Source organism: Eretmochelys imbricata, chromosome 15 (genome assembly GCF_965152235.1).
Source record: "Eretmochelys imbricata isolate rEreImb1 chromosome 15, rEreImb1.hap1, whole genome shotgun sequence".
Lineage (NCBI taxonomy): Eukaryota > Metazoa > Chordata > Testudines > Cheloniidae > Eretmochelys > Eretmochelys imbricata.
Window position 1 is genome coordinate 21134215 of NC_135586.1, and position 14547 is coordinate 21148761.

Genomic DNA, 14547 nt, shown 5'->3' on the forward strand with positions numbered 1-14547 from the left:
GAAATGGCCTAACCTGAAGATTACTTTAGATAAGCTATTACCAGCAGGACAGTGGGGTGGGAGGAGGTATTGTTTCATATTCTCTGTGTATATATAAAGTCTGCTGCAGTTTCCACGGTATGCATCTGATGAAGTGAGCTGTAGCTCACGAAAGTTCATGCTCAAATAAATTGGTTAGTCTCTAAGGTGCCACAAGTACTCCTTTTCTTATCACAAGACTGTATTCTAGTGCTAATTTATAGCTATTATCTGAGATGCTTTGTGTACAGTGGTTCCCATTAAAATTCCAATAAATTCTCTTGCAAGTAGTTACTGTTACCATGGTATTTGCATTATTCCCTAGGTATTCACAATACTACAAATATGGAACACTGAAAACTGCAATTATATAATGTACATGCAAAGGCAAGGTTATAAAGATTTTAATGGCAGCCACCATAGTTTGATTTGAGTGTTACTATAGTAACAAAATAGTTTCTGGTTTTAAATTAATAAACTTTATTGCTTTAATAGCTGCATATAGTAGTATCTGTGATTTTCCTATAATTGATAAAAATAGCTATGCTCATATTTGCAGTTTATTTCAAATACTGCATATTATGTTGTTTATAAATAAACCAGAGGGGGAAAAAGAGACTTTACTAATACAGAACTTTTCATTTTTTAAATATGTTGGTAACATGTATTTAAAAGATATATTATTGCTATTTTAATAACATAGGGCCTAACTATGCATCCATTACTCACACTGAAGATCATTATTCATGCGAGTAATTCATATGAGTAAGGCTGATACTACTACTGGTCCCATAAACACTAAAGACAATTTAATAACATAGTAACAATCCCATTGTTTTGAAGCTAGGCACCTAAATAACTTTGAGGATCTGGCTATGGAACTTCATACATAGAAATGAGCCATGAAGTTTGAATTTGGACCCAAGTCTCCACAAAGGAGGAGGAGCTTTGGATTCATCTTAGAGAGATGAACTTAAGCTGAGAAATTTGGATCCAAATCTGACCAGCCTCAAAGTTTCAATGGGGTCAGAGTCCATGTTCTGGGATCAGGCCGATCTGCAGACATGCCTAATTTTTCTAAGTGCGGCACTCAGAAAATGACTGGGCTTCACATATCCTGAATTCAGCTCTCAGGCTTCCTATGCAATGAACGGAAGGAGACAAGTACCTAAGTCTGGGTTTCACAAAAGCCAGCACACTGTGGGAGGTAGCTGCCTAAGCTAGCCCATGGAAGATGCCAAGAAGAGGGGGCATGTCCTAAGCCTCACTGCTATCAGGGAGTTTGGTGCCTAAGACTGGGCTGGAGGGACACACCTTCCTCTGCTTGGGAGTCTCAGCTGTGAAACCTCTCCTGGAGTCAGGAGGTACCTAAGGAATTTCTTCCAAGGTGGCAAGCCCAGTGGTTAGAAAAGCACTTGGGATGTGGGAACCTCCTTCAAGTCCCCGCTCTGCCTGGCAGGGAGAAGGGATTTGCCACCTCTCAGGTGAGAGCCCTAACTGCTGGGCTATGCGATATTCTGATGTGAGGCTCCCCCAGGCTCTGTTCCATTTTGGATAAGAGTCATTGGTGCAAGGGGACTGGATCCTGGGTGAGTGCTCTGACCACCAGGCTATGGAGTCGTTTTCATGGTGGCACAGCTTCAATGGGAGAGGCTGAGGGAATCCCCACATCGGACTATCCCATAACGCAGGAGTTATAGCAGTCCTCTGAGAGGTGGGAGAGCCCGGTTCAATTCCCGGGTGCGTGCCTCCTGCTGCTCCTCCTCTTTCCCCATCCCCAGCCATTTTGGTGAGCTCAGATGAGGGGACCAATGCGGTAAGCATGACCAGAGCGTACCTCCTGGCTTGGGCCCCGCCGGGGAGTTAGTGGAGGAAGAGCTCTCTTCCCCTGGTTTGTGAGTCTCACTGGGGCTTAGGCATCCAGACACCAAAAGGGTGTAGCAATGCACATGCTGCAAAAACTTAGGTGCGAAGTGAATTTAGGCACCTCCAGGGTTCAGCGGCAGCTGAGGAGTGGTTTTGTGAATACCAGTGTCTGGTTCTAGGATTCAGGCACCTAAAGTGGCAGTTAGGCACCTAAGTCCCTTTGTGAATCTAGCCCATAGCATTTGATTGGAGGGACATAGGTACAATGGTACATTTAGACTACAGCAGGCTTTACTGGTAGTTTTCATGTAATTTTTCCCATTAGAATTTCAGTGGCTGGTGGCTGTTGCAGCATAAGGCCTATCAGCATGAAGACATGCACTGGGAACTAGTGAAATGAGCCGTGTAGGAATCTGCTCACCTAAACAAATAGTAACATGTCAATCAAAGTAAAATGAGGGCATTTGAGTGAACAGAAAGAAAATAGCTCAGACAGGCACCATGCCATACCATCGACTTCAGTGGGGCTGCCCAGTGTTACTGAGGATGGAATTTAGGCCTGTGCCTTCAAGTAAAACCGTACTGTGGAACTGAAACGCATGTGCAACGAGAGGCTGGCAGCAGCAAGGGAGTATACATACCACAATTACAAACAATGCTGGGGCTGCAAAAGCCCAGATTGCACCGTTCTTCAGTGAAAGCCAGCAACTGCAGGGAGAAGGCAGAATGGTTACTATCTACTCACTGGTGGAAGATCAAACATGAGGTCATTTAATTAGCTATGCACTTAATGAGAAAGAGAAGAAAGTATGGTACAGAATGGCTGAGAAATTCTAAAACAGGAAACATGGATGGAGCTAATTGCATCTTCTTGCTTCCCCCCACTCCTCCTACTCAAGGAGTCTCTGGCAGGATCTCTCTTGGATTTGTATATTGCATAGGAAAGTCTGCCTGTAATTATCTGCTGTAGTGTGCTTCAAGATGGTGTGAAGGAGACAGAGAGAGAGAATACCTAAGCTGTCCTTTCTGGCAACTGCACCGTGTAATATGGTGTTTATCAGAAGAGAGGATTCCTGTTGTCTTTGCAGCAAGAACAAAATTGAAGACTTCCTCTCTTGTTCTTCAGGCTGCTGGGGGATGAGGAAGGGATTGGGAAAGGGGATGACAACTTTCAGCTTAGTTCTTACATCATCAGTTTGGAATGGACAAAAACAGAACAAAGGAGTAATCCATTCATTTAACAAAAACCTGTATCATCCTGTAATGACTTAAACACATGAATTACCTTACCCATCAAAAAAACAGAGGAGTACTTGTGGCACCTTAGAGAATAACAAATTTATTTGGGCATAAATAGTCCAAATAGTTAGTCTCTAAGGTGCCACAAGTACTCCTCGTTTTGTTTGTTGGTTTTTTTGCTGCTACAGACTAACACGGCTACCACTCTGAAACCTTACCCATCGAAAGGATCAGGCCCTATGGTATTCTCTCAGGTCAGTTTGCTTTTTCTGCTTACAATGCCCCATACTCCATGTTCAGAATTTTAATCCCCAAACCATCTCTAAATCTGTTTTACTAATTTGTTTAATCAGTCAATCATCTTTTCTCTTACTACAGACATTCCCAGCCTCTACATTATTGGATCCTTCTGACAAAGCACAGCCAGAGGGGTTCTCAGAGCATGTATAACACTGATGGATGGAAACATTTGTGTCCACATAGAGAAAGTCATACTGCCTAGGGACTGCTGGGTGTGTAATATCGGGCCCTTGGGTAGGTTGTCAGCCATGGGGATTGAACCTGTAATCTTTTATTCTAAACCCATGAGCCTCAACTGCCTGAGATAAAAGGCCCACCTCTGTTAGCCAAGGCTGTACCTGGCTAATCAAGCTCTATCTGTGGCTCAGCCGGCAGTAGAGGGGGCAGAGTGCTATGCTGAGCGGGTGTGATTTAGAAGTGGAGAGGGTTCAGAAGCAGCATTTACTACACCTTTTAAAAGATGCATCATTATCTCCAGCAATGGCCCCAATACTTCCTCACTGAATTAGATCCATATCTTTCCCTAAAAGCCAGAGGTAGTAACCCTCCCCCCAAGCCCTGTAATTCCTGGAGGTAGATTGCTCTTCCTTCTCAAAATCCTGCTCCCCAATAAGATATATTTATAGAGAGCTTTTATGTCCTCCAGGGCGTCTTCAGTCCTCCAATCCTGCCTCACTACTCCTCCTGTCCCTGCACATTAGATCGAAACAAAGAGCGACCTCCCAGCTGACTTGACACCAAGTATTTTGAGAGACAGGGTGGGTGAGGTTATATATTTTATTGGACCAACTTCTGCTGGTCAGAGAGACAAGTTTGGGAGCTTACACAGGGCTCCTCTTCAGGTCTGCGAAGGGTACCCCCAATGTCACACCAAAATGCAAGATGGACCAGACTGTTTAACATAAGTAGGTTTCAGAGTAACAGCCGTGTTAGTCTGTATTCGCAAAAAGAAAAGGAGTACTTGTGGCACCTTAGAGACTAACCAATTTATTTGAGCATGAGCTTTGTGGCACCTTAGAGACTAACCAATTTATTTGAGCATGAGCTTTCGTGAGCTGTAGCTCACAAAAGCTCATGCTCAAATAAATTGGTTAGTCTCTAAGGTGCCACAAGTACTCCTTTTCTTTTAACATAAGTAGTTAGCACATATTGTAAGGGACTATTCAAGCTAAAGTGGCTCATTAACACCTCTGCAGTCATAGGCTACAACTACATTGCTTACACCAAGTATTTTGGTTAGTTTTGTTGCTCTCTGATCAGTGTGTTTAGTCAAAACTGGAGTTCAGATGTAACATACATGTTAAAAACAATAAAGATTACCTAGCATGAACATCCACCATCACTATTGCCGGAGGCCGTATCTCTTTATGGAACAGGACTCTATAATGTTGAGCAATCTCATAGAGAACTATTTGTGGGTGGCTGTTTCCTAACACATTTTAAATGGGGAAAAGTACATCAACAATAAAGACTAAGAGCAGGAGAGCTGGTTAGCTGTTTCAGTCCAAACAAAGAATCCTTGAGCAATTCAGTTTTATTAGTAAAATAAATATGCTCAAAACAAAAGTGAACATATATAAATACCCTTACATACGCATGTGTATTTATTACTATTATTGGTTGTATTACAGTAGTGCCCAAAGAGATGGATCCAAACCGGAACTCTAGATCTAAGAATCTCTTCCACCACCTCATCCCCAAACTCTGAGGAAGTTCACACTCAGCTCTGATTATGGATCTGAACTTTCAAAGTTGAGCCCATCCCTGGCAGATGTGCAAATAGCCTCAATATATAGACCTAATGTGCAATGCATAAGCGATAAATAGTGCTCGACACCCTCAATTCCCACTGAAGTCAATGGGAGTTGTTGGAGCCCAGAATCAGGCCCTGTGGGAAGATATTTAGCATTAGTCCTGCCCTCCCCTGATATCTTACTTGTTTTCATATTTTAAACAGAGGTAGATCTTTCTGTACTCACTTCTCATGTTCTCCATAATAGTCCATGGCTGAAGCTGCAGAGATGATGCAGATGGCCAGTGGGCACCCTGCAAAATTCAGAGATGGTGACAGTGTCAAACCTGCACCTGATGCTTCCCTTCAGAAAACCAGGTAAATTCAATCAATGTGCCCAAAAGAAATCTTCACAGGCAGCGAATAGCTCACGGGTTTCAGAGTTACATGTGCCGTAGAGCCCTTTGTGCAGCTAAATTACACAGACAAGGTAGGTGAGGTAATATCTTTTATTGGACCAACTTCTGTTGGCGAGACAGAGAAGCTTTCGAGCGTACACAGAGCTCTTCTTCAGGCTTATCTATTTCAGTCATACATGCCGAGTCAATGATCCTAATCCAAGCATCCAAAAATAGTCCTAGAAAACAGAGTCAAATCTTCCAGGAGGGTTCACAATTAGCACTGAGATAGCCTAGAAATATCAACACCCAGTTACTCTTTTGAGCATCACAAATGGGTAGGGCGAGAGAGAGTCTTGAATAAATTGAACCAAGTTAAGATCCCATTCAGATGCCCTCAGAGGGTATGTTTCCTAATATGAAGGTATGAGAGATTTCTAGCGGGAGATGTATTTGCTTAAAGTAAATAAATTACATTTCGTATCATTTCTGCCAGGAGGGAGGGAACGCTTGACAACGTTACGTAAGTATTATACAGATTCAGGCTACTGTGCTTCTGCCTTCAATGGTAACTGCGTGCAGCTGGCCCAGAGCATAATGACGTCTTGTTGTGTCACTTTAATAGTTTTCCAAGAGAGTAGTTAGAAAGGAAGCAAGGTTTCTGCTACCAACGGTTTTGAACAGGGTAAAGCAGGAACTCTTTACCTAGCAAAGGATTGTCTGTCAGGCCCCTATGAATGTCCCATGTAGCGAATAGAAAACAATGTGGAAATAGGGTGGCTTTTTAAATCATTTTATAGATTTAATAACTATACTCCTGCTAAAGAATAAGATGTACAAGAAGTTTTTTAAAAAAATACCATGGAAGGGAGATAATTCAGTAATAAAACCTATGGAGTTTTGCAGTAATTTCTACAAAACCTTTTAAAATTAATTTCCATAGAACCTTATTGGTTTCATCCCAATTAAATTCCATAGGATGTTTCCAGAAGGGGAAACCTGCAGTTTTAGGCAGAGGTGTTTCAATTCTTAAGTGATCATTGCCAGGAACAATACATATTTATCAATGACAAAAATATTCAACAGCCAGCAAGTAAACGTGCTTGCTTCAGTGTTATACCAGAATAACTTCAGGGTGGAGTTACTCCTGAATTACATCAGTGCAAATGAGAGCAGAATCAGGCCCACGGTCTCCTAAGTGCCACACTACAAAGTGAATTCTAAAATACTGTCGTAGACAGTCGTATTTTTAAACAATGGAAAACCCTGTTCGCTAACATGTGATACCCAGAATAATCAATTGTACATGACCCTGATTCATCACATTTGAGTGCTTGGCTGAAACGAGGCCCATAACATCTTACCTAAGCCATACTCTTGACAACCCCTGAAAGACAAAAGCCCAGGTTTTTACTGTTTCAAATACAACTGACTAAGGGCACGTCTACACTGCACAGTTAAGCTGGCCATTTACCCAGATTTTAGTCCTAAGGCCCTCCCCTCTCCCCCCCGCCCAAAGAAAAATCACTGACCTGGGGTTGGAGTGATGTGCGTGAAGACCAGGCTAGCTGACCCAGCTCGGGGACTCAGGAAGGATCTGGGGTCCACCTTAACTTGGGCTGAAACCCATCCACTTTGTAGTGGGGGCGTGTGGTGAATCAGTAGAGTGCTGATGGTCTTCCAATGCCCTTTCCACATTTCCCCCAGAAGAAAAGGACAAATTCTCCCACAATTGACACAGCTGACCACAAAAGGAACCATAGAGCATCTCAACACAGAGAACCATGGGATATGCTCACAGACACACACAGGCAAGTGTAGAAACATTGAGAACCCAGTAACGGGTATGGCTTTGTAGTGTGACTGCTCACGGCTAGGTACTCAAACTCAATAAACCCAATTAACTGAATGTATACAGCCTAAAGGGGCAGAGACAGTCTTTCTTTTGTGTGTTGGTACAGCACTTTGCACAATGAGGTCCTGGTCCAGGAATGGAGCTCCTAGGTGCTACGGTAATATAAATAACAATAAGAAGTTGCTTGGCAGTGGCTAATAATCTTGTGGTATGAGTTTTCTTCCCAGGGCTAACAGCCTTCACATGTAGATAATCTGTCTCGTACACAAAAAGTACTTGTGCTTACTATCCCTCAGGATGCTAGCCTGTGGCAAATTTCAGATAGTCACAGGATTTAACTTGATTATTTATCCATTTTAATCTGCAACGAAGAAGAAAATTAAATACAGAGTTCCCTAGCAAGATAATAAAACGTACACAGATGAAGCGTAGTGCAGTCATCTGGATAACAAGAACAGTTAATTCAATGAATGTAAAATGGTCTACAGCCTACAGTGCAGTATTTGTCTTCACTCTGCAGTAACAGGCTATTAAAAGATAGATGGGGGTGGAGGTTAGCATCTAAAATAAATTAGGATTTTGTTACGATGAAAGAAACATATTGTTCTCTGAAGAACCAACCATCTGAGATATTCTGTAAAGGTAGGAATCGAACATATTTAGCCTGAGGAGGTCACAAGATTTGATCTGGCCCGGAACACTCCTGTGGATAATATAGTACACGAAGATATTAAGGGTATTTGCTCAATCCTGGTCTTGTGAGGAAAACCTGCAGATGAGGCGTTAGAGTCAGACAACATCTCATACCTGTTAATTCTAGGAACACAACAGCAAAAGTGCTAATGCAATGCTAGTACTACTGTTTATCATCCATGTAAAAATGCCGGTTGCGCTTCCTTCATACTGTATTTGACTGTTTCCTCGGTTGCGATGGTCTAAACACGCTCGCCAGCCTTACCCCCACCCTTCAGACGTACGACGTGACACGATATGCTTTACGTTAGGAAGGGCAGCATCAGACACAGGGTATTGTACCTACACAAGTCTGTCATCTAAGCCCTGGCATTTGCAACAGGCGCTCCTCTGTAGTATCACTGCATGCTATGCAGCACTGCGTATTAATAAGTGAGTATGAGCCACACTGCAACATGGCCTCAAATTCTGGACTTCTGGGGAATAAGCCAGGATGGGTCAGCCTCAGGACATTTGGTTCAGTTCAGATAAGCACCCAGATGTCACCCAAAGTGTATCTGAACTTCTTGGGCTGAAAATCTATTAATATTAATATGCAAACTAGATACCATTAACTTAGGTTTGAACAGAGACTGGGAATGGCTCAGTCATTACACTAATTGAATCTATTTTCCCATATTAAGTATCCTCAGACCTTCGTGTCAACTGTTGGGAATGGGCCATCTTGATTATCACTTGAAAAGTTTTTTTTCCCCTGCTGATAATAGCTCCTCTTAATTAATTAGCCTCTTACAATTGGTATGGGTACTTCCACCTTTTCATGTTCTCTGTATGTTTAAATATCTTCTTACTATATGTTTCATTCTATGCATCCGATGAAGCAGGCTGTAGCCCACGAAAGCTTATGCTCAAATAAATTTGTTAGTCTCTAAGGTGCCACAAGTACTCCTGTTCTTATTTCTCCTATGTGCCTAGCTGAGGTGATGGCAATTAGAAATGCTGTCTTCATGGACAGGTGTGAGAGAGAGCAAGTTGCTATGGACTCAAAGGAAGGTCTAGTCAAAGCCCTGAGAACTAGGTTAAGGCCCTAGGTGTGAGGTGATGTCTCATGTGGGAAGAGATTCCCAATGCCCTTAAGGAATCTACGCATCAGTGGGTAAGCAAACACCGAGTATCTGTCTACTACGAGATGTACCTTAAGAGAGCTGAGTGAGAGTTTTGACCTCTTGAGGTCTAAAATGTAGTGCAAAATCAGAGATAGGGAAGACGAGGTTGGGTCTATGTTTTTAGAATGACAACAAACTTGGAATCGTTTCCATTTTGTAGGTAGGTATGTTGAGTGGTCAGCTTTTGGCTGTGTTGCAACATGTCTTTCAGCTCCTCAGAGCATTGTGCCGCTAAGCCTTGGAACTAAGAAGGAGCCATGCCTGGAGACGGAAGACCCACAGGTTGGGGTGAAGGATCAACCCATTGTTTTGAGAGAGCAGGTAAGGAATGGGCCAAAGAGGAACAGGAGGGCATGTTGCCATCTATGTCAGGTAAGGGAGCCAGACTTGTCATGGCCAGGAGGGGCAATCAGAATAACTCTCCCTTTGTCTTGTTGAATTTTCAACAGGACCTTCAATAAAAGAGGAAATTGGGAAAAGGCATACAAGAGGGTCCCGTCCCATGGGAGGATGAGGGCATCTCCCAGTGACTGTTTCCCCAGGCCAGCCCTGAAGCAGTAACGAGGACATTTCTTGTTCTGGTAAGTAGCAAAGAGATCGGTAGTCAGGGTTCCCCAAAGGGCGAATATATCTTGAAGGACCTCTGAGTTCAATACCCACTCATGGTCATGACAAAAATTCCAACCGAGACTGTCGGCTGTCACATTCTGTATGCCTAGTAGATAGCAAGCTGAGATGAGAACATTGTGGTGGATGCACCAATTCCAAAGTTTGAGTGCTTCCTTGCAGCAGGAGGGAGATCTGGCACCCCCTTTGCAATTTATGTAAAACATACAGGTCATATTACGACTATCATGACTTTTATGTGGGTGTTCTTGATGAAAGGCAGAAAGTGGGCACACGCATTCCTGACAGCCCTTAGCTCCAAAAGAGTGCTATGGAAGGTCACTTCTTTGGAAGGCCATTTGCCCTGAACCTTGTGATTGTGTAGGTGAACTCCCCAGCCTATTAGGGAGGCATCCATCCCAGGGTGGTGAGTCTGCATAGCAGGAGGAATGTCTCGCTTGTACTGCACCAAGGTTGGTGCTGATAAATTCCAGTTACTGTACCGGGGTTAGTGCACCGCTACAATGAAGAGAACCTTGGAGAATATCCTGGGTGGAGCAGTCTGTACTGATAATGGTCCTGCCCCAAAGGTAAACCATAGAAAACCTCCCGTACAATGGTTATATTGAGATATGGAAGTAGACTTCTTGTAGGTTGAGTGCTGGAAATCAATCTCCTTGCTCTAGACCTGGAATAATGGCTGCCTCTTGTGTTCATCTTGAACATCTGCACCTTCCTGTATTTGTTTAATGCCTTTAGATCTAGAATGGGCCTCCAACTTCCCTTCGCCTTGGGGATCAGAAAACAATGAGAGTAAAACCCCTTGCTCCTGAGTTGCACCGGGACTGGTTCAGGGGCCCCTAGGCATAACAAATGATATATTTCCTGATGAAGTAGGTTCTCGTGAGAAGGGTCCCTAGAAGGGGGATGGGGAAGAAGGGTTGGAATCAGGGAGGGACATTAATTGAATGGCATAACTCTTCAAAATTATCTCCAGAACCCACCTGTCAGAGGTGATATTCTCCCAACTGCTGTGAAGTAGGGCCAGGTGACTTCTGAAGGGGTGTGACAGGTGTGTAGGTGGCAGCTGATGTTGCAAGGTATAATTGTTCAGGCCCTCGACCAACCTGTCAAAAGTGCTTAGCAGAGGCGGTTTGAGAGGTTGTGGACTGCTTCTGCTTTTGAACCGTGGTCCTCTTACACTGTGGCTCGTAACAGCGTGGAGATGGTGGGTATTGAGGAGGTTGTGACCTGTGCTGTGGCTGAGAGATACATCTTCTCTTCCGTCCTGCAGTGTAGATTCCCAGAGAGTGTAATGTGCTCCAGGAATCCTTCAGGATGTGGAGAGAAGAATCTGTCTTCTCCATGAAGAGTTTGGGCCCTTCAAACTGGAAGTCTTCTGCAGCTCTTTGGGCAATCCAGAAAGGTGTAACCAAGAAGCCTACCTCAGTACCACTGTCATGGAGACCGAGCGGGCAGCTGTATCAGCTACATCCAGTGCTGTCTCTAGCACCAGTCTGGCTATTAACTGACCCTCTCTAAGAATGGTCTGAAACTGTTCCTTTTATGTTCCCGTAAATGTTCCAGAAATGCACTGAGTTTCCCATAATTAATGAAATTGTATTTGGCCATGACAATTTGGTAAAGTCGCCAACAAATACACCATCTTGCCAAGCCCAATCATATGGGGTCAATTTGGCATTATGTTGCTTGCTTCATGCATTAACCACATCCCTTATGATGGATTTGTGTTGCAGACATTGAAACAGTCTGCCTCTTTGGGAGGGATGTAGTATTTTTTTTCTTAATTATTTTTTATTTCTGGTTGATGCAATGGAGGCTGGTGTCTGCCAGATGACTTTGGTAGGATCTAGAATCACCTCATTAATTGGGAGGGCGGTTGAGCAGGAAGTGAGGGGAATTCACCCGCGCAGGGCTAGAAAGCCGCGAGGGAGGGAGAGCACATGTGCAGGCTCAATGGACGCTGCTACCCAAAATCTCTGATTAGAGGCGCAGGGGTGCACATGCACTTACAGTGAAGCACCCATTGGGACACTACTCAAAGAAGAAGCATATTTATTTCAAGCTCCTGGAAAGACCCATTTATTGCTTGGCTGGGAAAAGTATATTCTCTAATTTGTTTAGCAGGAGTAGAGTTAATCTCATCTGATACGATTTTTTTTTTTCCCATTGGGTTATCCCAGCCCTAGAGAAGGGCGCTGGATCTAACTCAACCAAGTGGCAGCAAATAATCAGCATTCAAATGGATGGAAACTAAATGCCCAATTCTAACTAGTAATCGAAGGGAAAAGAAAAATGCCTGCAATGCTGGGAACGGGTTAAGTACAACATTCCACTGTAGTAACTTCCCACACAACAACCGATATCAATGTCTGACAAATGGGTGAGAGAGGGAAGGTGTTTTGAAAGTTTTGATATATTGATCTCTATATGTTATCCTGAATCACCAAAGCAACAGAGCATTATTCCAACCAGTCTCTAGCTATTTTTAAAGGTATTCCCTTCTTAGAATCAATCATCTTTTGAATTACTGACAACTGTAGGTATCAAAGTAATTCTAGCACTCTTTGGACTGATGATAATACACAGAGACTTCAGATGATTCAGAACATTTGGTAACCTGTCTCTCTGCTGAATTCATTTTACTGAAGTAATTTCTCTCAGCCATCACAGAATATGGTAGGATATTTCTTGACATTCAATTCAGAGCTTACTTGTTCCCATCTCCTGTCAGATTTTGCCCCTAGTTTCAACTCTTCATTAATCCAGATGCTGCAAAACTGTACTCTCACAAGAGATTCAATGGGAATGCTGATGCAAGGACTATTTGTTTGGGTTTGTAAAAATCAGACCCACATTTTGCACACTCCAGGACCTATGAATGTGCAAAGGGTGGTCGTCTTCACATGTGAGATAAGACTGAAAGATGAAGACAGGGGCAACCTGCTTTGACTGGTCCAAGATGAGTCATCCTCTTCAACAGCTTTAATTCATTTTGGGTCAGTATCATGCTCCAGTTGGTGAAAAACTGGCCACAGCTGTCAGACATCAGGAAATTCACATACACAAATGTCTGAGGGCAACAGGCTAGTTTGCACTGCAGTGGTCAAAAGAGGTTCACTCACTCACGTGCTACAACTTCCACAGTTGAACACAGATTTGTATGTAGAGACAAAACCTTTATGGCTTCTACAGTAAATATTTATGGAGATGCAATATTTTGAAAACAAAATACTCAACAGGATTCAAAGTTTTCTGGTATTAAATTATACTGTTATACCAACGAGTTGTCCTGCTCCAAAATGGAAGTCTAGCAAGCAGATATCAACCAGTGAAAGCTTCTAAGAAGTCAGAAAAAGAAAGAGCAGCTGCTGTTGGGAGGAATAACACATTGTGATTCTTTTGACTAATAGAGATCCATTTGGGACTCTGCTTTTATGTCTCCAGTACAAGCATAACCACAGTTCAGTTCTTGATTTATCAATTTATCAAACACTTATTTCAGAGCCAAGTGTCTTTTCCCAGAGCTGAGAGGTCTTGGTTAAGATGTATAAAACCCTCATCAATTATATACTTCCTCCCTTGTGTTCATGAACACAACAACTCAAACTGAACCTCTATGTGCATTAATACATGAGCACACAGAACCATTAACACATTGCAAATGAAGGCAGTATTGACTGGCTTGAACGTTTCCATCCACATGCAAAGTCAAGATGCCAATAATATGGGTTAGCAACTGATAGGTTCATTCGCATCACTCCTGTCCCTTTGATGGCCCTATATGTTTAGTATGGAAGTGAGAGACTGCAATGTGAATAATACACACACACACACACACACAGAAGTTGGTCCAATAAAAGATATTACATCTCCTAGCACGTCCACCTTAATTCAAGCAGCAGTTACTTCAATAGCATTCCCTTTCTTCTTTGGCATTAAACCTCTCTGTTCCTACAGTATACTGTAGTTTCTATTCACTGTATAGTTCTGACACACTAATAAAATTTAAAATGATCTATATACTGAGGTCCACTAAGCAGCATCCGTTATCCACTCAGTGAATACCAGAGCCAGATTACAGGCAGTGAATGGTATTCATAGCACAGACTATGAAAGTACCCACTGGTATTCATCAAGTGATAAATAGCCTGGGGTACACCTGACTAGTTAAATTATTTCAGGGCTGTTTTGACACATTTTCAACAATGACATGATGTCAAACGTGATTAAGAAAACCCAACAGCCAATTCAAGTGCAGGTTTCTTTAAAGCAATACAAAACAATTTCCTAGCAACCTGATTTGTACTGACATTTACATTCCTTGGGAAGATTTCACTTGTCTCAGAACACTGTAGGATTGGCAGTCAAAATCTACCAATTTTAGAAACTGAGCTACCTGTAAAAAAAAAAGTTCAATGCAAATTTTTCATGAGGGAATTTATCATTGTTGGATGCGCTCTTATCTGCTGTCTGCCTGAGTCTTAGCTACACTTCACAGGCATCTGTGCACAATCAGTGCATGCCAACATGTCTGACTTACACTCTATCTGCCAAGAACAACAACGCTAGGAAAAAAATGCACAAAGGCCCTGTTCTAATATAGAACCTTCCACCATTTGTTCCCTAGTGAATTTTGTGTTGGATGTCTAT

General features: G+C 42.7%; 1 protein-coding gene across 1 annotated transcript in view; it reads right to left on the reverse strand.

Annotated features, from left to right (window-relative positions):
- ADGRD1 (adhesion G protein-coupled receptor D1) overlaps positions 1-14547 on the reverse strand; it is a 240924-nt gene that overhangs the window by 49925 nt on the left and 176452 nt on the right. Inside the window, exons 20-21 of the mRNA XM_077835220.1 lie at positions 5403-5469; positions 2526-2592 (exon numbers count right to left, since the gene is read on the reverse strand). Of these exons, the coding sequence (XP_077691346.1) occupies positions 2526-2592; positions 5403-5469 (134 nt within the window). The remainder of the gene's footprint in view (positions 1-2525; positions 2593-5402; positions 5470-14547) is intronic.